This window comes from Colius striatus, chromosome 2 (assembly GCF_028858725.1).
Source record: "Colius striatus isolate bColStr4 chromosome 2, bColStr4.1.hap1, whole genome shotgun sequence".
NCBI classification, from domain to species: domain Eukaryota; kingdom Metazoa; phylum Chordata; class Aves; order Coliiformes; family Coliidae; genus Colius; species Colius striatus.
The window spans coordinates 19,493,067-19,515,777 of NC_084760.1; the positions used below are offsets into that span (position 1 = coordinate 19,493,067).

At 36.6% G+C, this 22,711-nt stretch overlaps 1 protein-coding gene across 1 annotated transcript in view; it reads left to right on the forward strand.

Moving 5' to 3' along the window:
* EYS (eyes shut homolog) overlaps window positions 1-22,711 on the forward strand; it is a 900,402-nt gene that overhangs the window by 660,632 nt on the left and 217,059 nt on the right. The window contains exon 36 of the mRNA XM_061989098.1: window positions 9,935-10,047. Within this exon, the coding sequence (XP_061845082.1) occupies window positions 9,935-10,047 (113 nt within the window). The remainder of the gene's footprint in view (window positions 1-9,934; window positions 10,048-22,711) is intronic.

A 22,711-nucleotide genomic window follows, 5' to 3' on the forward strand; every position in this document is an offset into this window, starting at 1 on the left:
TCATTCTCAGTACCAGGATCTTCTGTTCTCATTAATCTTCTACTTACAACTTTCAGTAACAATATTACTTCAATAACAATAAATTGACTTTGCGTATCTTGGCAGCTTTGACATTTCACTGTGTTGTTTCATTTCTTTTCCCAACTGCAAACAATGTAGCAGAGGCAGTTTTTATAGAAAACTATAGTAAATGGAAGCCATTCCTGATCCCTAGCAAATAAGCCCTTCAGTGCTGTTTGCTTAATGGCTTCACTCTACACTAAGTACCTGAATGTACCATGGGGCACGCAATGAATAGCTGAGCCTGAAAAACGTCAAATAGCACATTTCCCAAGCCAGCAGCAAGTGCACATTGTTATAAAGGTAGAAATCAACTAAGCTGTTGGAATAAAAAAAGAAGGGTCAGTACTAAGAGAGGAAGACAATGATCAGAGTGTTTGTAAATTTGTGGGTTTTGGTGTGTATCAAAAAAAGAAGTAACGGAAGAACTAGCAACTGTTATGCAATAAATCATTGGAAATGGAACTCTTGCTTTGTTCTTATCTAAATGATATGAGATTTGGAAACCATAATAGTGACATAAAATCAGTGATTTCCTATTTTATTACCATAGAATCACAGACAGGTTTTGGTTGGAAGGGGCCTTAAAGATCATAGAATCGTAGAATCATAGAATCATAGGATGGTAGGGGTTGGAAGGGACCTTTAGAGATCATCTAGTCCAACCCCCCTGCAGAAGCAGGGTCACCTAGATCAGGTTACATAGGAACGTGTCCAGGCGGGTCTTGAAGACCTCCAAGGAAGGAGACTCCACAACCCCTCTGGGCAGCCTGTGCCAGGGCTCCCTCCCCGTCACAGTAAAATAGTTTTTTCTTCTATTTAAGTGGAACTTTTTGTGTTCCAGCTTCATCCCATTACCCCTTGACCTGTTACTATCTACTATAGAAAAAAGGGATGTCCCAACCTCCTGACACTCACTCTTTAGATATTTATAAATGTTAATAAGATCACCCCTCAGTCTCCTCTTCTCCGGACTAAACAGCCCCAGTTCAGTCTGGAGACTGATCATCCAGAAATATCATCTAGAAAGATCATCTAATTCCAACCCTCCACTATACCAGATGGCTCAAAGCCCCATCCAACTTGGCCTTGAACACTTCCAGGGATGAGGCACCCACAACCTGTCTGGGAAATCTGTTCCACTGCCTCACCATCCCCATAGGGAAGAGCTTATTAGTACTAATGAAATGTTTTTGAAAGCAAAAAGGAGTAAAGATAAGTAACTGTGTCAGTGTCTGTCACTATCTGTGTGAGTTATTATAATGAGGAATTTGTAGAGTTCTTACAGAGAAAGACTTGGGGTTCCTGGTGGACACCAAGTTGAATATGAGGCAGCAACATGCCTCTGCAGCAAAGGAAGTTAACAGTATCTCAGGCTGCACTAGGAGGAGTGCTGCCACTATGTCAGGGGAGGTCACTCTTTTAACTCTATGCTCAGTGCTGGTGGGGCCACAGTAGGAATTGTGTCCAGTTCCAGGTTAGTCAGCAGAATCATGACAGTACTGGAGAGAGTCCAGTAAAGGACACAAAACTGATTAAGGAAATGGAGTACCTCTATCGTGAGAGAAGGCTGAAAGACCTGGGATTGTTCAGCTTGGAGAAGAAAGGACTTGAAGGGATCTTATTAATACATGAAAATATCTGAAGGAAGAGTAGAAAGAGGATAGACACAGGTTTTTTCAGTGGTGTCCAGTGACAGACACAGGACATGCCAATCAAATACTAGTAAAAACATTTTTACTATGAGAGTGACTGAGCAGTGGCACAGGTTGCCAAGATTGGTTGCAGCATCTTGATCCATGGAGAAATTCAAAAGTCAGTTGGACATGATCCTGAGTAACTGACTCAAGGTGATGTTACTTTAGCAGAGGTGTTGGACAAGATGACCTCCAGAAGTCCCTTAAAACCTCAATCATGCTGTGATTCTGTGCAATACCACAGATTATGTGATCTATTGTTGTTCTTTGTCCTAGCATCCTGTGTTTGTTGCTATGGCAGATGTAGGATACATGATCAGTGCCTAGCAAAGGTGGTTCTTCACTCTCACCTAATATTTCTATTTCTAGGAGAAAACTGGGGGAAAGAAATATTTTTCATGATTGGTTGTACTTTATTGCACTTTATTGATGTATTTTACTACAGATTATTGTGTCAGTAGATGCCTCAATGACTGCAGAATAGTGGAAAGGAGGACTTAGAGCCCTCTGAGTATCAGATCTCAGTACCATGATACCTGTAATCTCTGTGAAGACAATAGAAAACTAAACACTATTAGCTTATAAAGATGTATATTGCATCAAAACTCCTTTTTGTATATAATTCTAAAGAGTTTTAATTGCCTTGAAAATTTCATGACAGTTGGAAAGGTTTTTTTCAACTAGAAGGAACGTACTAGAGAAAAATTAAGAACAAATTATAATGCCAAGAAAGGGAAAGTGGTTGACCCTGTGGTATTTGCCCAGAATAACAGCCTGAGGTATGTTTAGAGTAAAAATAAAAGAGGTAAGATTTCACCTTGAAGCAGGTCAGCACTGAGGCTTAAGATGGTCCTAGGAAGGGAGCTCAGTTCCAAGATCTGACTGATGGAAGCAAGTAAGGAAGCAGTTTAGAATCTGCCATGTATGTCTTTTTTAATACTTTTTAAAATTTTTTTAAAGTGAAAAACTTACTTCATACTTCCATTGTTTAGAATATTGTTTGATTTCTCTTCTAAATCATCTAGTACATAATGTGGGTTCATGTGAATTTGACATTTTTGTCTATTCTGGCTTTCCTGAAGAGTATCAATTCAAAATAAAATTTGTAAATGTTGTAGACACAAACTCTAAGAGCATAAAACTCAGGGTAAGTATGAGAATCTTTGGACCAGGTTTGTCTTTTGACAAGTATATGAACAGTGTAGGAGTCAAAGTGGGGAAAGATAGAACTGAGAGCTGAAACAAAAAGAAATATTCCACATAAACCAACATCTGCTTTTGGCAGTCAGTAGGCAGTGCAGAGATAGTTCATAACTCTAGGGAAACACATACTGTTGTAAGTCTCTCGGGACTGTGACTCTCAAACTGGAAATGCAAGCTAAAAAAAATAATTAGGTAACCAAATCCAACTTCTTACCTCAGTCCTGTGCTAAAGCTTTTCATTTCCTCAGGAGAGGTTGAGAAAACAGATCACAAGTTCACTTCTCACTTATGGTAAGTTAAACTACCATTAATCTCAATCTATGCTAGTGTAGGCTGCCAGGGAGGTTGTGGAGCCTCCTTCTCTGGAGGTTTCCAAAACCCACGTGGATGCATTCCTGTGTGACCTGATCTAGGTGGACCTGCTTGATCGGGAGGGTTGGACTAGATGATCTCTAAAGGTCCCTTCTAACCTGCACCATTCTATGGTTCTATGATTTTCCTATGCTGTTATCTCTGTCTGGAAGGCAATGCGGACAACAATGGGTAATAACCTGTCTATTGTATCATCAAAAATTGACATTTAAAATGTTCACTCATTGGTAGAGTTTATTACTTTTGAAACACAAAAACTTGTCTTACTCTAGTAAGAGAATTAAATATATTTCAGAAATGCATAGATTCTTCTTTGTACACTATGATTAACATTTTTATGCGATCTCATGTGTATACACCTCTCATCACATAAATATGTGTGGCACATCTTAGTGACCTTGGAATACACACATGCTCCTAAATATCTTTTTACATGTCAGGTAGCTCTCCTTGTTACTGTGTTCCTAACACTGCAAACCACCATATTACTATTTCTAACGTAGTCCTGATAGCTTATAAATGTTACACTGTTAGAATTATGACTCTCTGAAGTATTTTTATGAAGTTAAGGCACTTGCTGAAAAGCGAAGTGTACCAGACCATATATTCCTTATCTCTTGTGTGAGGAATAATGTGTTACCTTGAAACCTCTCTTGCCATAGAAGAGATTGAGATAGAAAAAAAATTATTTACAATATACAAAAAACAGACAATCCTATGGCAGATGTTTATAAAGGATATAAAGGCATGATATAAGGAAGCACAAAATCATAAAAATTTATGAAGATATTTTATCTCATATTTCTCTTCTCCAGCTTAGAATCTACCATATTCATCAGGTTATATTCACTAACGAAAAACCTTTTTAGTTGGAACATTTTAAAGTCTTTTATAGCCATTTTTTTCCTTCTGAAGACCTCCAGATGTTCCAAAAAAATACAATAATTTTCCTTGAAACATATGTATTTCCTCCTTTTGCCAGAAATAGCCTTATCATCAGCGTCAAATCTATCGGTGCATAAACATATGCATTTGATACAAACATCTCTTGACTTAAATGTTTGTAGGTCTGAGCTTTTAGCTATTGGTTGGACAAGAATCATAACTACAGAAATTGACTGATAGTTCACATTGATGGACTCCAAATATCGTTCTTCCAAAGTGCTATAACACTGTATTATATCGACATAGCATGACAATCAGTATGTCTGACTTCAGCATCACTCTGAAAAGGTGAAGTGCAGCTAGATCAGTTAATTTCCATATTTAGTTTTTCAAATTTCACTCTACATGTTGTAGTCATCTCAGGCCAAAGTATTTTCCAGCTTGCTCATAGACAAGGTCTAATACCACATTAATAGAGAATTAAAAAAGATAAATTGGATAAATTGCAGTAGTTGAACTTACTAAGAATTTCAATAGCAAATACAGTAAGTAAATCATGTGTTATGCTTATAAGAATAAACACTAAAATTGTTTACAAAAAAACCCCAGACATTGCCAGCCGTAAAACTTATGAAGCTCCTTCCTTACTTCACAGTCTTCCTATCACTTCTGAAATGTAACATTCCACTTTCTTAACTGCAACGTAAGAGTAAGTTTAAAAGATAAGAATCTTGTCCAAGGATAAACTTTAATAAAAATAGTAAGGGAATTTCTCAGTACCCTTGAATCTTTTAGACTTACTGGTTTTAATTAATCCTTTGTGGTTCAATGAACCATTTGCAGCCAGAACAAACTGGAAACTAACAGTGAAACACTTATGCTCAAGTTTTAGTACACCAGTCAATTTAGATGAGGAAGTGGTGCAAGAGGGAGGAATGTAAATGTCTGTTATACAATGATCTGGCTCCAGCAGAGACTAGGAGCAGACAATTGACCAGTCTGGTTCCCGCTGTAAAGCACAGAAGTTCAGGATGTGTTTTATCAATACTGATTCTCTCACAGATCCAATGTGAGAGAATGGTCTCAACTCCTTGCCCTACAGCACAGTAGACTGGAAGAACTTCTGACTTGATTTCCCATAATTGGAGAACTACTAGTATAGCAAGCTTTGCTACCCCTGATTTGAGTTTCTATAGGAAATGAGAAACGAGGAGGTGAAATATAAACTTGTACCACCCTAGGCAGTTTGGCATTTTTTACCCCTCTTCTGGCTGTTTTATTATGCTTTACCACTCTTGTTTCATGAAAGTTTTGTGATTGGGTTCGAGATAGGATAAATATAGATTCGAATTAACAGCAATAAATTGTTTAAAATTTTAGTAGAAGCATCTACATAAAAAAAAAGTTGCTTCTTAACACCTTTTTAATTTTCTTAGTACATCTGAATTAAAATTATATTTTTGATGTTTGGCTCAGATTCATGATTTTAGTATAAAATCAGCTATTATACAAACATATCAATTTAATGAAACTGTGATATTCTGGATAGGTTTATACAATGTTTCGTTTCATGACTAGTACTGGTCAAGATGTAGGAGAGTTTTCAGCTCCCTTGTCTTTCATCCACTTTATTTTATATAGGGTGACAGGTAGGCAATTTTACCAATACACCTTCCCACTTTTTCTTCCTAGTACTCGTACGGAAGCTGAAACAATATTCCTTTTCCCATATTTTATGTGGTTTATTACTTTTGTTTTCAGAATCAATACCACTTTTCATTTTCTTTCACATTTTGAAATGTCATTAAGCTCTAACAAAAAATTCTGTCTATTACATTATCTAACAATAAAAATGCATGTGGATTAAAATTGAAACTGAGTAGGAAAAGTATTTCAAAAAGTAAGTACTAGAAAGTACAGTAACAAACAGCACAGATAAATCAAACCCACCACCACCACTGTCTACTTCAGCAACACTTCTCAGAGGAAGGTGCATTTCTCTATAGTTAATGCGTATTAACCAGAGAAACATCCATTTTACTTGAACTACTGGAGATCAAATGTGCAAAGTTTAGTTTTGATCGACGTTTAAAAAGTTTAAATAAACAAGAGGAAAACAAAGTTAACATTTTATAGTCAAGGTGTTGTCTGAGTGACTAATACCAATTTAAAAAAAAAAATCCCCCGAACTGTAATGTCTTCAAGATATTGGGAAAAAATCCACATCCTATCTATAATACATTGTTTGAATAAACTCAAGTTTCAGTGCTCACTAAATGGTCTTGTTGGAATCAACATGTTTTCTTTGCCTTAATGCTAGCATGGTAGTCTGTACAGTGTTACTTTGTTCTGTATTTAATTCATTATCTAACCCAGGAATAGGAGCTGTAAAATGACATTCCTTTAAGAATAAATTCTTAAAGAAGATTGGGATGAAGCTGGAACACAAAAAGCTCCACTTAAATATAAGAAAAAAATATTTTATTATGAGGGTGAGGGAGCCCTGGCACAGGCTGCCCAGAGGGGTTGTGGAGTCTCCTTCCTTGGAGGTCTTCAAGACCCACCTGGACATTTTCCTATGCAACCTGATCTAGGTGAACCTGCTTCCGCAGGGGTGTTGGACTAGATGATCTCTGAAGGTCCCTTCCAACCCCTACCATCCTATGATTCTATGATTCTGTGATCTCTAAAGGTCCCTTCCAACCCTACCATTCATAATTCTATGATTCTTTAGGGGAGAAGGGTCATCACTGTCACCTATTAAATTTAGACTTTTTTTTAAAAAAGGGATTATTTTTGTTTTTTCTGATTTTTTTCCTGGATTTTATATTGATGTTCAATTACAATAGGTTTTCAGCACGTTAAAACTGAAGTGGTTAGTCAAAGTTGTTGCTGTTTTGCCAATCTGTAGAGAATACAGAACTGAGAACTTGATTAATTTCAGAATTCATTATGACCATTTCATATAATTTGAATCACTAGCAAGAACCAGATCTAGAGAAATTTTTCTCTCAAACTTGATTTATATCTTAGAATTCTGTATTAATTTCAAACTGTTCATCATATTATTAGTAAATATAAATAAAACTATTATTAGAGTACTAAAAAAATGTACCTGGGATACTTTTTTTATGCTTCAAATATTAGAATGTGAAGTTTTACAGTCTTTTGCAGACAGTTCTAAAATTGGACTCCAAAATTAGACATATTTCAAAAAAATCACAAATATTAGTGATTAGAGTATCCTAGTACCTATAGTGAGAATTTTTGAGATGCATAAAATACATCTGGAGCAGAAACAAATGAGGAAAGATTGTACTAGACTTTGTTTTCTTTTGAAGTTTGAGTTTTTTGAATAAATTCTCTGATCATAAGCCAAATCTTGTTATATTATATATGAACCTGCAGTGAAATGACAGAATGCAAGCTCATTCCACTACCAACTCAATTTTAGGTTAATTCTACCTAACAGTAGCTCTAATTCAGTCTAGTCAGTAAGAGATGTTAATAAACGGTTTGGCATATATGTATGAACTTTTCCTACCAGGTAAGTATCCGTACTCATTTTGTCAAGTACAAAGGGCATTTAAAGAGCATGGTTACTATATGTCAAACATATCTGCATATTTTTTGAAAAGTGAATTGTAATAAATTATATTTCTCGTGTCTCTATGAATCTGATGTTTTCAGGCAATTGAAGTTTTACAGTTTTCAGCTTATGAATGTATTTATCCAAATGGAAGGAAGCTCTACTACATGTGAAAACTACATTTCAGTACTCTGCTAAAAATAAATTACTATCTGTTCTCAAAAATAGCAGAATAAAAGCTACTTGCTTTTGATTATTTGCATCAATAGTCATTATTCCTATATATATCTAAGAAGACATTATGTTTTTGTATAGCCTGCATAGCAGTTCAAAGGCAAGTAATTGAGTAAAGTATTTAATGATGTAATTAAAATTACAAAACAAAGAAGTAAGAAAAAAGCAAACCCAAACCAACTTAAACACAAACCAAACAAAAACTCAAAAACCCCCACATCTACCATTCCCATGATTTGGATGTCATTTTGAGTGATGACCACAGAAATTCTCTTTAAGACTTTCAGACAACATTTTATGGACTTTCTCTTTTTTTGCTACTGTCCATTAATTTATTTTAAAACATTTTCCAGTAATAATTCAATATGAGACAGATCTCTGCTGTATTCCTCCTAAAGAAAGAGTTCTGGCATGGGAACCTCCCAGAGCTACTTTATATTAAATTTTGAGTTGGTGAGTTCATTTACATTTCCTGCTAGAGCTTTATCTCTTTGAACACTCTTTTTATACTTTGAGAGTCTATTGGCCCTACAGCCTTTCTGGCAGGCTTACTGCTGCTATTGGGTTTTTAAAAGCATTTAATGCTTGCCATCATGCTTTTAGCAATTTTTTCCTCAAGATTTTTTTATTTTCCTTTAGCTAGCCTGTCTTACTGGGTTTTCACTGCCAGTATTTATATAACTTCTTATTTCCCTTCATTTAGACATGACCTCAACCTTTAAAGGATGTCTTTTTAGCCATCATAAAAATTTCTAGCTTGCTATTGAAACATTCAGATTTTTGAGGAAAACTAAAGTCTTTCTTCTTCTATCAATTTATTTACATTTTATGTGAACTGATAGCTTGTTTTAAGAATTCATTTGCATGTGCTATACCCCCTGGGATGCTCCTTTGAATTTCCTTTTAAAAAGTTCATTCCTACTGTATGAAATGATGGGTTTCATTTTTTTATATCTGTAGATATCTAAACCTATAGGTATCTAAACCTGACTTGATGGTCAGTGTTAGGAACTGATCTTCAGTGTTAAGGACAAAGCCAAGACTTGCTTGTCCATGGGCTTAGGACAGTATTCATTTCAATGCCTCAGGTCATACCTCTTCCAATGTTACTATCTCTTCTTCCTGAATAGTCTCCTGCGTAGTACACTTGCATGTATCAATGACTGTTATCTTCATGGGCAGTCCTAGCAGTGTTTTTTTTCTTATTTTGTCATGAAATTTATTTTATAAACTATGGAGCCTTACCTCTTTTGTGGCCCCAAGGACAGGTAAACATGACCAGCAACTTGTCCCAGTCCAGTGGTGAGTCCCTAAAGTCACAGTTGCAACATTTTGGGTGGTGTGTTTATACATTATAACTGTCAACATACTCTGTCAGTGGTATTTTACAAATCAAATTATTGGTCCGTGTTTTTTCAGTAACGCTACAGTGATTCCTATTTTTAAAAAGTCCTTTGGCATCTACAAAACATGATGAATGGTCTTAGATGCTTTTTGAGTAGGGGAGTAGTAAACCTAAAAGTAGACTTTTCAAAACTTCCTTGTTTATCATTCTCTGTGACGTGTGATAATCTATAAAAAAAGTAAATACTTGATTAAAGTTAGAGATGTCCACTGTTTGCTGGTGTTCACTTTTTGCTGTCATCTTACTATACCTGTCATGCTGTCAGCATGTCCAAAGCTCTGAGTTTATTCTTAAGTCAGTATTGTCTACCTTCTTGTAATATTTTTTCACTATTTTTTTTCATTGAATTCCATTAGAGAAAAAATAGAGACCAGAAGGGTTCTCAAGTAGGGTTAAATTATGTTTCAAATCTTCTGTAGAAACAATTAATTTTAAAATCAATCACAAGGATAACAAGCAAAACAACTGTGTGCTTTTTCTCCTTTGTAGATGCCTGGACCTGTCTACAATTTCACTGGCTGTATACAAGTTGTAGAAATCAATAATGTGGGACCTTTCAACTTCTCTAGTGCTGTGAGAAGAAATAATGTTGACAATTGCAGGTAAACTACCCTCTGTGCCTTTTTAAATTGGAAAAAACCTCTCTGTGTTGATTTTGCTTTCTTCCTTAAATAGGGTGACCATTTTAGGTAATTTTAACAATGCTTACAGGAAAAAAAAAAATATCGAGAGGGATATTGTACTTTCTTTTATGTTCCTGAAGCATTTTATTTATGGAAGATGCTTTCTGCAGAGTAGTTCAATTAAGCTTGACAGCTTATTTAGAGTGAGTTTTCACCTACTGAATGCTGAAACACAGTGTACTAAGCAAGATAATCTGCAACAAAACACAGAAATAGGAAGCAGGGTGATGTGCTAGCTTTGTTTCTACTTATGGTTTTGGGATTTCCATTAATCTTGTAACAAATACTGATGACACTGCTACACTTACTCTGCATGAGATTCTGAAAAAAATCTGGAAAGTATTGCTTCCGAATACATTAAAAAAACCCAAACCAAAACCATTTGGTTTCATTATTGCATATTCACATTGCTATTGGTCATGCTGTTGGTTGAAAGAAAAGGCTACACAGAGACAACAGTGTAGATTAGAATTCTATTCTGACATAAAAAAATGTTTTAATATGGATAAGTAGAAAACAAAGGAAAGGTGGATTGGATTTATAGATCACAAAGTCTTTCACAACAGAGGACTATTTTTGTCATGGGACATATGATTTATATTCCTGGAGATTTTGTATAAGCCTTTTTACGTATGAATTTCTCCCTCCCCTCCCAGTATTCACAGAATTGTTTAATTAATGTTTGTGTGCTCATTTAAGTTTTAATTTAGAAAGCCAGTGGTAACTGACTTGATCATTAATTAAAAATCCATGAGATCTGACCTCTGCACTCACATAAACACATCAGATTCCAAGTTATGATCAAACCCATTATCTAATCAACCACTAGCCTCAAGACCTAGGCATTTAAGCTTTTGCTGGTAAAGCTTACCCTGAACATAAAGTTCAGCTTGTTGTACATGCACAGACCTGACATCATTTCATTTTGAACAGTAGCTCAGTGTCATCTCCTTGTCCAAACTTGAGAAAGAAATAAATCTTTGTACCCTATCGATTCCCTAAGATATTTTGTTAGGAAGGTGTCCTCTAAGTGCATTTAACAGACAGTTGAACGTGTAAATCCTGCACAAAGTACAGAACTTTGGCCCCTGTTGTGACCTCAGCTAAGAAAGAAGCGATGGCTTCACTCTTGCTTTTCTGCAGAGATTTTTTCCTGGACAGAACTGTGGTCTTCACTAAAATGGGGCCACATACCCTTGTCTGTCAAACTATCCCTTTGTGCAGAACAGAAATTCTTGGAGACAAAGGCAAGTAAGAAAAGTACTTCATGACTTTAATTCATGTATTAGCTTAGGGGAAAAACAATCTTCTCCTCAAGGCCTATGTATATATTAGGAATTCAATAACCATTGCAAAAATTCATAAGCTATCTCATGTGTCTTCTCTGGAAATTGTTCTTCAGTTTTTGCACAGGCATTAGAGCTTTAGTATCTCAAATACTAGGCAAGATGTAGCTCTGTTTTTTAAACTACTAGGTAGAAGAGGGATGAATAATTTAAAAATCTGGATTGTTTCAATCTTTTGTGCTTTCATTCTCAAAAATACCCCACTTTATCTGAGATAGATGTCTACATCCTTGTGGTTTTTTACATTCTTTGTTCATCTTTTTCTATTGAGTAGCTCATATAACAATTAATTTAAGAACTTTCAAAACCAAAACTCAATGAAATTTTCTTTCTCCAGTCTGTGTCCACTTTATCCCTGTATACATCATCTAGAGGGATATAGGCAGAAAGGAAAAGCCTTATAATGAAATTTGGCTTCATTTCCTTTTAAAATTTCTTTAATTTAAAATGCTATATTTCTGTTATAATTTAATCTATAGAACTATATGCCAAGATTTATTCCTTTTTCTACTGATTCATAGCTAGCCAATTAGCATAGGAAAATGGTTGATATGCTAAAGTATAGATATTAGAGATCACTATACTCAAAGCAGAACTCAATGATCACAGTCTAAGGCTATTTCTCACAAATACTGTGTAAAGTTAACTAGCTAGATGAGTAAAGTGACATGATAGTATAGATGAGCTGTAGCAATATCTTGTACGTAAAAGGATGCTGGAAGGATGTTTGGCCTCCTCAATCCTCTATCCTGGACAGCATGTTCCTTTTGCCACCCTGCTCAGACCAGAATGCTACAGATGAGCTTAACAGCTTCCAGACCCATGCAGTCTACGCAAGAGCTGGTTTCATTGTGACCCGTCACAGCTATTCCTGCTTGTGAAATGCTAGGAAACAGAATTGCAATTAGTCTGACTTTCCATTGGTGGCATGGCTTCCCAAAGGAGTGGACTGCAGAGAAGCCTGGCAAGCATTCTCTTTACTTTTTCCCTGCCCTGTGACACATGAATTTTCTATCTCCCCACACATGGCAGTTTACATCATCCTTTGCTTTTCACTTGAGACATAACCCACAGACATCCAAATCATCATCAGTCCTTACATATAAATCCTGCCAACCAGAAAGCACCTAGGAAGCCCGGTTGCTGTTCTCTTTTTACAAGACAGGCTTCTTGGAAAGAAAGAATTGTTTTGAGAAGGAAGAAGAAAGTAATTGAAGAAAGTTGCTTAAGTAGGGCAATAATGGATTACATATGTTGCAAATGCAAGTATTTGGTGATACCAGAAAGTCTGCTGTACTCGTGTTTGCAGAATTCATATGGTTCTGTTGATGCAACTTTGCTATAGTTGAAGCTGCCTGGCAGTAGAGACTACTCTACAATGTGGCAGACAAAGCAATCCCATTTCTTCCAGCACAAACATCTCTGTATCTATTATCTAGTGACACTAAGTAGTTCTGTTCTTGCTGTTCTATTTTTATTTCAATCAACTTTCTATTTGTCATCATCTGTTTGATGACTTCTAGGCCTTTTAGATACTATTGCTTTTGCATATTTAGCTATACTATAGTGGTATTATTTTACCATGCTGGGGTTTTTACTTCATGGTTTGCTTCATTATTGTGTTGTAGAAGGTCAGCCAAAGGGAGATATGCAGGCAGGAGCTTCTTAGAGTGTGTGGGCTTGTGAGTAAATTTTTAGATTATTAATTTGTAATAGGTTTGAAATTTACTCAAATGTGTTCTGTGATTTTTTAACTGGATCTATTTGAATTTTAAAATACCGAAATGGAGAGATGATATGTGCAAGGAATATAGAGACCTTTGAAAACCAAATTTTAGATACAGTTCATTAACCTTTCCAAAACTATTGACATCATTACTTCAGGAGAAGGCAATATCATTGATATACTCCATGTTACTGATTTCAGAGCTTTCTTATCACATCCTTAAAAATCAGAAATGTAAAAAAAAATGAAGCTGTAGCATTAATTTCAGTAGCATATGTACTTGACTATTTGTTGTCTAAACTGTCCTGAATACATAGTGCAAAAATTCTGCACAGGGCCACAAAGATGATGGAGTGGAGCATCTCCCTTATGGTGAAAGAAGGAGGGAGCTGAGGCTCTTCAACTTGGAGGAAACTGAGGAGTGACCTCATTAATGTTTACAAACACATAAAGGGCCAGTACCTGGAGGATGGAGCCAGGCTCTTCTCACTGATGTTCAATGATAGGACAAGGGGCAACAGGGACAAGCTGGAACATAAGAGATTCCAAAGAAACATAAGGAAAAACTTCTTCCCTGTGAGGGTGATGGAGCACTGGAACAGGCTGCCCAGATGGATTGTGGTCTCCTTCTCTGGAGACATTGAAAACTCACCTGGATGAGTTTCTGTGTGATATACTCTAAGTGTTCCTACTCTGGCAGGGCAGTTGGACTGGATGATCTTTTGAAGTCCCTTCCAACCCTTAACATTCTGTGATTCTGTGATTCATATTTCATAACTCAAATAACATATATTGCACAATGGGAAGGATTATTTTAACTTAGTAGAACTAAATGAGAGATGGAGACAATGTGAATATTGCCTTTCATCTTATTTTGGAAGTAGGTGTTTCATTCTGCTTAAATTCAACAGGTTGATTGATAAAGGCAGCACTGGAAAATTGGATAAAGTCAAAGACCTTAAAACTTGCAATAAACCTGATCATTCTGAAAGATGTATGTGCACACTCAGAAACATTGAAGTTTCAAGCATGAGGCTTTAATTCAGTTAACGTGTGAAGTCATGGCTCAGATCCTTCTGCTAATCACAAGCAACACTGGATAAAGTTGATAGATATGCTACAACATATCAATATGATGGGGAGGAGATAACAGCCAGTAGGAATGTATTGCATTGAGGGCTCATCCTATGACAAGATGTAACTAAGGTGGAGTAGGAAATGACAGAATAATGTCACGGGTAAGAGGATGTATTTAAGCTTTGCTCTCTGAGAGCAGATTTTCAGCCACAGAATTCCTCTGAGTTATGTATTTTTTGCTTTCAGGAAAGGTAATAATAGAACTGTATCAATTAGTAAAGGTCAGCCTCCAATAGGTAGTTTTCTAGAATTTTACTAGACTCTATAGAAGTATGTAAATCTTGTCAAAGTTTATTTTAGGATTCTGTTTAAACTATTGCTGTCTCGAAGTTGTGAATATATATGCAATTTCAAAACAGATTATATAATGACCAACAGTAGTAAAAGAGACAATTGGAAATAACAGATCTGTGATTAGATCTGTTGAGAAATTAAATATTTTTTATTTCTTCCTTCTTCTGAAGCAAGTAAGAAACTTGTGATGTGTTAATGCAATACAAAGCTCTTGTAAGGGTTTCAGAAAATGTTACTGGAAAAGATTTGCAGGATAAATGACTGTCACTTTCAAGTAGAGCTCAGAAGACAGATATAAATGAAGCTTTGAGTCCTACTATTAAAAGCTGCTATTTACTGACGCTTGTTCTAGTATCTGGGAGCTAGGACTGCTGTATGTTCCTGTAAGAGTTTATGGCATGTAGTAAATTCAAAGGTTCAAAACACACATATATAAAATATGTACATATACATGCACATATGCATAAACATATATCTACCCAAGAAAGGTTTTGTTCTTATTTTGAAAATTCCTAACTAGGAAAGAGACAAATGCTGTTAGCTGTTTTCATAAGAGGAGTCTTACTGATTAATGCAGAAGTATGAGGCTAATTTGCACTCACAGACAGGAGCTAATAAGCAGAGTTCTTCACTGTTACCCATTAGACAGGTTTCGGGTTATTTTTTTTAAAGATTTTATTTTGCTATTAATTTATCTTAAGATTTTTTTGCCCAGGTTAAAACTGAGCTTTATTTCAGCAAAGACTCAGATTGCTAGCTGCATTTAGGAAAGAGGCTCTTGCATGTGCATTACGCAAGCTCCATTCCATCAAGAGGACTGATGGTTTTCCTAATGCACGGCAATTTTCTCAGGAGCTATATAACACATTTCGGAGATCTCTACATGTTTTCAGTAAGGCCTCAGTTCCACTTTCCCTTCACTTATCTACTTTCCAACAAGGTCTAAATCCATTTCTTTATGTGTGAGTATTCCCTTTTGTATTCTTTAGTTTTCTGTGATATTTTTACAAATGTCCCAACAGACTCCTTAACACTCTTGTGAAGTTCAGTCTTCCGTGCAATGTCTTTTCTTCTATGGAACTTCCTGCTTTTTCAGAATATTATAAACCATCATAACTCAGAGCCTCTGACATCAAGTATCTGAGATATTTGATTTCTGTCTGTGGTGGCTTAAGATAGCTGTGTGCCAGGTGTGCATCAAGTTGTTCTATCACTCCCCTTCCTAAACTGGACAGGGGAGAGAGAAACATAACGAGAGGATTTTGAGAACAGACTCAACTTAGGGGGAAATGGTTTGATTTATTAATGAACAATCAGAACAGATTAGGGAACATGAGAAATAAATCCCAAATCTTAAAACACCTCCCTGCCACCCTCCTTCTTCCCAGGACACTCTTTTCTTCCCCCTAAGTGGCACAGGGGATGAGGGACGGGAGTTGCAATCAGTTCATCACAGATGGATTTTGCTGCTGCTTCTTCTCAGGAGGAGGCCTCATCACACTTCCCACTGCTACAATGTGGTTTCCCTCCCCAAGTGAGACAGTCTCTCAAGAATTCCAACATGGGTCTTTCCCATGGGCTGCAGCTCCTCATGAACTGCTCTGTCATGGGGCCTCCCACAAGGGTAGCTCTTCACATACTGCCCCAACATGGGCCATCTACTGGGAGAACAGTCCTTCAGGAAGAGTCTACTCCATCATGAGTCCTCCACAGAGTCACAAGTCCTTACAGCAAACCTGCTCTGGCGTCGGCTCCTTTCCCCACAGACTCCCACGTCCTGCCAGGAACTTGCTCCAGGGTGAGCTTCCCACAGGATGCCTGCTCCTTCAGGCATCCACCCTCTCTGGCGTGGGGTCCTCCACAGGCTGTGAGTGGATCTCTGCTCCCCCTCACCGTGGGCTGCACCACAGGTCACCAGGGAATCTCTGTTTCAGTGCCTGGGCACCTCCTCCCCCTCCTTCTCCACTGACCTTGGTGTCTGTGGAGATGTTTTCACATTCTCACTCCCTATGGCTGCAGCAGTTCAGCATCTGTGCAGCAACTTCTTGCCCTTCTCAGATATGTTATTCACAGAGACGTTACTTCAATCACTAACTGGCCTGACCTGGGTCAGCTGTGAGTCCATCTCAGAGCCGGCGGGCACTGACCCTATCAGATACAGGGAAGCAGATGCTCCTTGTTTAAAGAAGCCACCTCTGTAGCCCTCATAGTACCAAAAACCTGTCCCAGACAAAAACATTACACTGTCTTTGGAGTTAACTACATACTTTGAGAAGAAGGAAGTTGGATCTACTGAAAGTAATTTTTTAGCTGGTTGTGAGAGTCAAACAGCTACTATTCCACAAATGGAAAGTGAAAAGCACTTACAGTGGTGCATACTGTTTGTTAGAGTTCATCTTGAAAGTCCCTACAATATCCAAGTTAAGGGTAAAGAGTTTCTTCATATAATTCCACCTGAGCTGAAAAACTTAAATTCAATCAAATGTACAAGCTGACTCAAACCTGAAGGGGAAATTAGAGTTCCAAACTTCAGTTCTTTTTTCTACTTACATCTTATGAATAAAATGCAAGATCTTATAAGAAGAACAGAGCTTCTGTTATATGTGAAAGTGAGATTACTCAAACTATAAGTTACATTTTACACCTCGGGTAATTATGTTTGTATTTTTTCATTAACAGTTGGGAATTATATGTTACTTCTGAAACAGAAAAAAAAAAACCCTAAACGTATAGTGCTCCTCAAGACTGTAAAAGAAAATAATTAAATGAATAATACTGACACTACTTAAACAAGCTTTTTGTGTGTTCTGGAGTTAACAGATTGAAGCAAATATTTCTGAAGTACTGAAGATAATTATTCAGAAATACCATTCGCTTGCACTCACCACAACACTGCTTAATATTATGTTAATAACAAGTCTGTGCAATTTTAAGAGAGAGAGGTAACAAGCATTTGTTCTTTATGCATTTATTTTGTTATTTTTTCTCTCTCATCTATGGCTTTTACTGAATGATAACTTTTTCTGTGTGCTCCTAATTACTCCTTCCTGCTTTTCCAAGTGCCTTAGATGCCTTTATATACTTTCATCTTCTTTTCTTGATCTACCCTTCTTGATTTCCTTCTTCTTTTACAATATGTGTTAACAATGTTTTCCTTTCTTTTCTGAGATTTAATATCCTATGTGACTTCCTTTCTGCTCTGTGTGTGTATGAGAATTGTGGGTATTTTTCTGTTCCCTTTCTTCCTTCTTTGTCATTACTATTCAGATGATGACTTTTCAGTGATACAGTCTTCAATGTTGTAAACAAAAAACAAAAAAAAAGCCCAAAGTGACAGATATAATCTTTCCTACTGTTACAAACCCTCAAAATCATTGTAAATTGTTGTGTAAGATTTTAGCTCAATCTTTTGAAGTATTTATTCTGTAGAAATTGCTTGTAATAGATCTTAGACAATGACATGTGTCAAATATATGCAGGTGAGATAATGTGAATTTATAAATACTAGATTTACATCCCTATTTCTCGAGAGTTTTTCCTCTCATCAGCATACCATAAAACTAACACCAATCTTTCTTGGGACAAATCTATTTCTAAAAGATTAATAATAATGTTTTGCCATATTTATCTTGACCTTACTTTACCTTCTGTAACTTTGGATGTAACGGCTGTTTCTTAATTCTGTCAACAGAATTCAGTGTCAGTCATTGTTTATTACTGTGTCTGTAATGAACAACTGTCACGAGATATTAATTTCTACTGGAATTGCCAGGTACCTGCATGGAAGGTACTAAGACAAGTCCCAAAGAATATCTTCCATTTTTTCCTTCTGTTTTTATCAAGGAGCCATTTGGAAGTATATAAGTCAATGTATGCATACCTACAAATGAGTGAGGCAGTGTGTTACTGCAAATAAATAATATCTTAGTTAAACATTTGGGAAAAGACTTTGACACAGTTGCACTGAAATGAAATTTTGTTATGACTAAGACTTATAGGGTATTTAAATTAAAGTTATGGCAATGAAGCACCCCACAGCCACTCACTTGACACACATACTCTCACCTTTCATAGGATGATGGAGGCCCCAGAGAGATGGGAGGAGAAAAGATAACCAAGGCACTTGTGGATCAAGACAGAGGCAGGGAGGGCTCACTGCCAATTATCATTCCAGGCAAAAGAGATTCAATTACTTGACCTAGGGAAGAATGTAAAATCAGCTTAATCCACCATCAATTAGAAACAGGACAGACAGAGAGCAAAAGAGTAGGATGATGCAAAAAATACAACCAGCACTTAAGACCTTCTTCCTTCATCCCTCCCTTCTTCCCAAGCTCAGCTCACTGCTCCCAATATCTCTACCTCAGCTCCCTATATCTCCCCACTCAATTGCACAGGGGGACAGGGAATAAGTAAGTTATGGTCAGTCCTTCACAAATGGTCTCTGATGCTTCTTTCTTCTCAGAGGAAGAAAACTTTTTACTTTCTTCCTCTGCTCCAACGTGGGGTCTGTCCCATGGGACATAGTCTCTAACAAATCTTTCTGGTTTGAATCCTTCTCAAGGACTACAGCTCCTCACAAATTCAATTCCTCCAGCACAACTCCAGGCACTTTCTGCTCCAACACTGCCTCCCCAGAGTCACAGCCCCTCCAGGCACAACCACCCCCTCTGCCATGGGGTCCTCCAAGAGCTGCAGGCAGATCTTGGCTCCACCGTTACCCTTCATGTGTTGCAGGAGGACAGCTGCTGTCACTTTTCTCATCCCACTCCCACCACCTCTTCCAGCTTCTCCTCAAAAGATGATCTCAGAAGCATCCAATTGGCTCAGTCCCAGAGCCAGAGAATGTTTTCAGCAACTTTCTACAGAGGCCATCGTTACAGCCCCTCCCCTGTTACCAGAAAGAACTCCACAAAAACCCAACACAAATGCTAATCTAATTGGTGGAGAATTGTAAGGTTTCAGTTGTATATTTTTAGCTGCAGTAAATGAGAAGAATCCCTTTTCTACTCTATATCAAAGATTTGTAGTTCAAGTAACCTTACACATTGCCACAACATTTGAGTTGGGTTAATGATTGTACTTACTACTTTCTTTACAAATTTTTTCCAGTATTTATACTTCCTTAGAAATTCTGACATCCACACAAGAACTATGATTTAATTTAATTAGCTTTTTAAATGTAAAACTATGGAAAAAATGTATCAAGAAAATAGTTTTAATAATTATTAAAAAACTCATTTTCTCATGAATGAATGCAAGCTTTGAAATTCAGATTTCAGCACTACTTCCCCTAACAAAAAAATATTTTGAACATGAAAACTGAAGGTTTTTTCAAGAGTTAAAAACCAAAAGTATTGGATTGAGAACAATCCAACTTTCCTACAGAACTGAGGCAGATTCACAAATTAAAAAGTAAATTTAAAGCCATTTTTCAAAGTTCTTAAAACTTCACTATATATATTTTGCACATCACTAATAATATCGTGTGTCATAGCCATTGCAATATTCTTTGGAAACCTTGCCTCAAGTGGTATGGTTCAGTAGCTTCCTGAAATAATCACTCAGGCTTCTAGTCAAACAAGTATGTGTATAATAAAACTCTCTTCTTCCACTCTCTTAGAACACAAAAAATAATCTCAGTTTTGTTCTGCCCGTCTAAAACTTGCAGATGGGTGGGTGGATGGTTTGACAGAATCCAGCTTTAAAAATATATCCCTATATTTTTAGTCTTCTATTTATTATGAGCAGTAGTTCAGAAATGTCAAGTATATAACAGGAGCAATTGTCTGCTGTAGTGGATTTGTGTGGCCAGGTTTTAACAATGGAGAGCTGCTGGAGCAGTCTGTTCCTGAAGAAATGTTTCCCCTGTGGATGAGACCCATGCTGGAGCAGTTTGTGAAGAAATGTAGCCTGCAGGAAGGGTCCACAGTGGAACAGTTTGTAAAAGACTGTAACCCATGAGAAGGACCCACACTGGAGAAGTTCATGAGCAACTATCTCCCATGAGAGGGATCCTGTACTGTATCAGTGGGAAGTATGAGGAGGCCTCCCCCTGAGATGAAGCAGCAGTAAAGCCCATCTGTGATGGACTGATCATAACTTCCATTCTGCTAAGCCTCTGATTCATTCTTGTTTCCCTACTCTGATTGTTCATTAATAAATCAAAACAGTTGTCCCCAAGTTGAGTCTGTTTTGCCCATGACAGTGTTGTTGAGCTATCTCCCTGTCCTTATCTCTCCTTGTGAGCTCATTTTTAGATTTTTCTCTCCTCTTTCCAGTTTAGAAGAGGGAGTGACAGAGAGTCTTTGGTGGGCACCTGGCACCCAGTCAGGCTTAAACCACCCCATCTACAAACATGAGAGTATATTGCATGCTTTCCATATTGGACTACAGTCACAATTTTAGTGTTAGTATTTGATGTCATTCCAATTACAGAAATCTAGAAATAGAGAAACAAAAAAACAGTTTTGTTACATACTCAGAAATAATTAGACTTCAGAGAAGGTTTCCATGACTCCCAAGTTATATGTAGAGAGTGCTCGTAATGGAGATGTAGCTGCTTTTGCTATTATACCAGACTGTATTGTGAAGAGAGGCTTATTAGATACGATAAGTAAGAATAAGAGTCATACTAAAAGGAATAATTTACCTAGTGGAAGCTTGAATCAGTATAATACATTCTTTTTGACTTTCGTCGCTTTGAGATTCACTTTTGAATCTGATACACAAGAAATAAGAAATCTGAAGAGCTGCCTTCAACTTCTAATGATCAGGACACCAAGAAAAAAGTCTGGAAGTTCAGTGTTAAACTGTCTAGCACCTCTCTGCTAGCATCCATTCAGTATCCTTCCGTGTGTAACCGAATAGACCACAGGACTTCGTGACTTCTAAAATATTTGTGGATTTTTAACAAAGCTAAAAGTGAAACAATCAACAACGTCACAAAATTTTGTTTGTTTTTATAGGAAACAAAATCCATCACAAATAATATTTCACTTTTAGAAAAATATTTTGAACATTTTTTACAATTAAAAAGATGGCTTGAGCTTCTCTTTATCAGAATATTTTTTATAACAGCCTCCTATTTCAGATCTAAAAATTATTAAAAATTTAAATTTTCAAACCCAATTTTTTCTTAAAGTCCCTTAAAGTATTGATATATAAAAGATGCCCATTGTATTGATAAGCATAATGAAAATATAAATGAGTTTTATGAATATACAATTCATTCATAAAAGATATTTGCAATAAAATAAAACTAATCTAAAATAGCTCAAACATTGCCTGTTTAATTACTACAAGAAAAGGAAAGTCTGAAAAAAGGGAATATGTATTAATTTCTTAAAAATTAGTTTTCTATAAAACTACATATTTGAAGTTTTTCTTTAGACATGATAAACCCCAAAGGAACAACGATGTCCTGAAGTGTTATTTTTAGTTAACATAGACAAGTAACAAGGAAGTCAATTTCTCAAAAAAACTCCAAAGGATTACAATTTTAAAATTCCACAAATAAATTGTTGATACTTTTTTTAAAAAGGTATGTAGAAAGACACACTAGGAATATGATGTCTTTGGGATTTTTTTCTAAAAAATGACTAAGGTATATAGTGTATACAAATACTACACATCAGACATTTAGGAGGTCTCTTTAACACAACAGAGACCAGCATGTTAGAACCAATGGCTGAAAGCTGTAACCAGGATATCTGAATAAGTAATAAACCAAAGAAGCTGTAACAGTAATGATAATTAGAATTGATACAAACTATGAGTTGAAAAGGTGGCTGCTTCTTGTGTTGCCGTGATAAAATTAGACTGTGTGTCTTTCCAGACAGGTTTTCCTAGACTGTCATAACTTGTCATAGAATCACAGAATGGTTTGGCTTGGAAGAGACATTAAAGATAATCTAGTTTCACCCCCCCACTAGATGAGGTTACTCAGAGACCCATCCAGACTGGCCTGGAACAATTCCAGGGATGGGGCATCTACAGTCATTCTGGGCAACTTGTTCCAGTGCCTCAACACCCTGATAGTAAAGAACTTCTTCCTAATAGCTAATGTAAACCTCTGCTC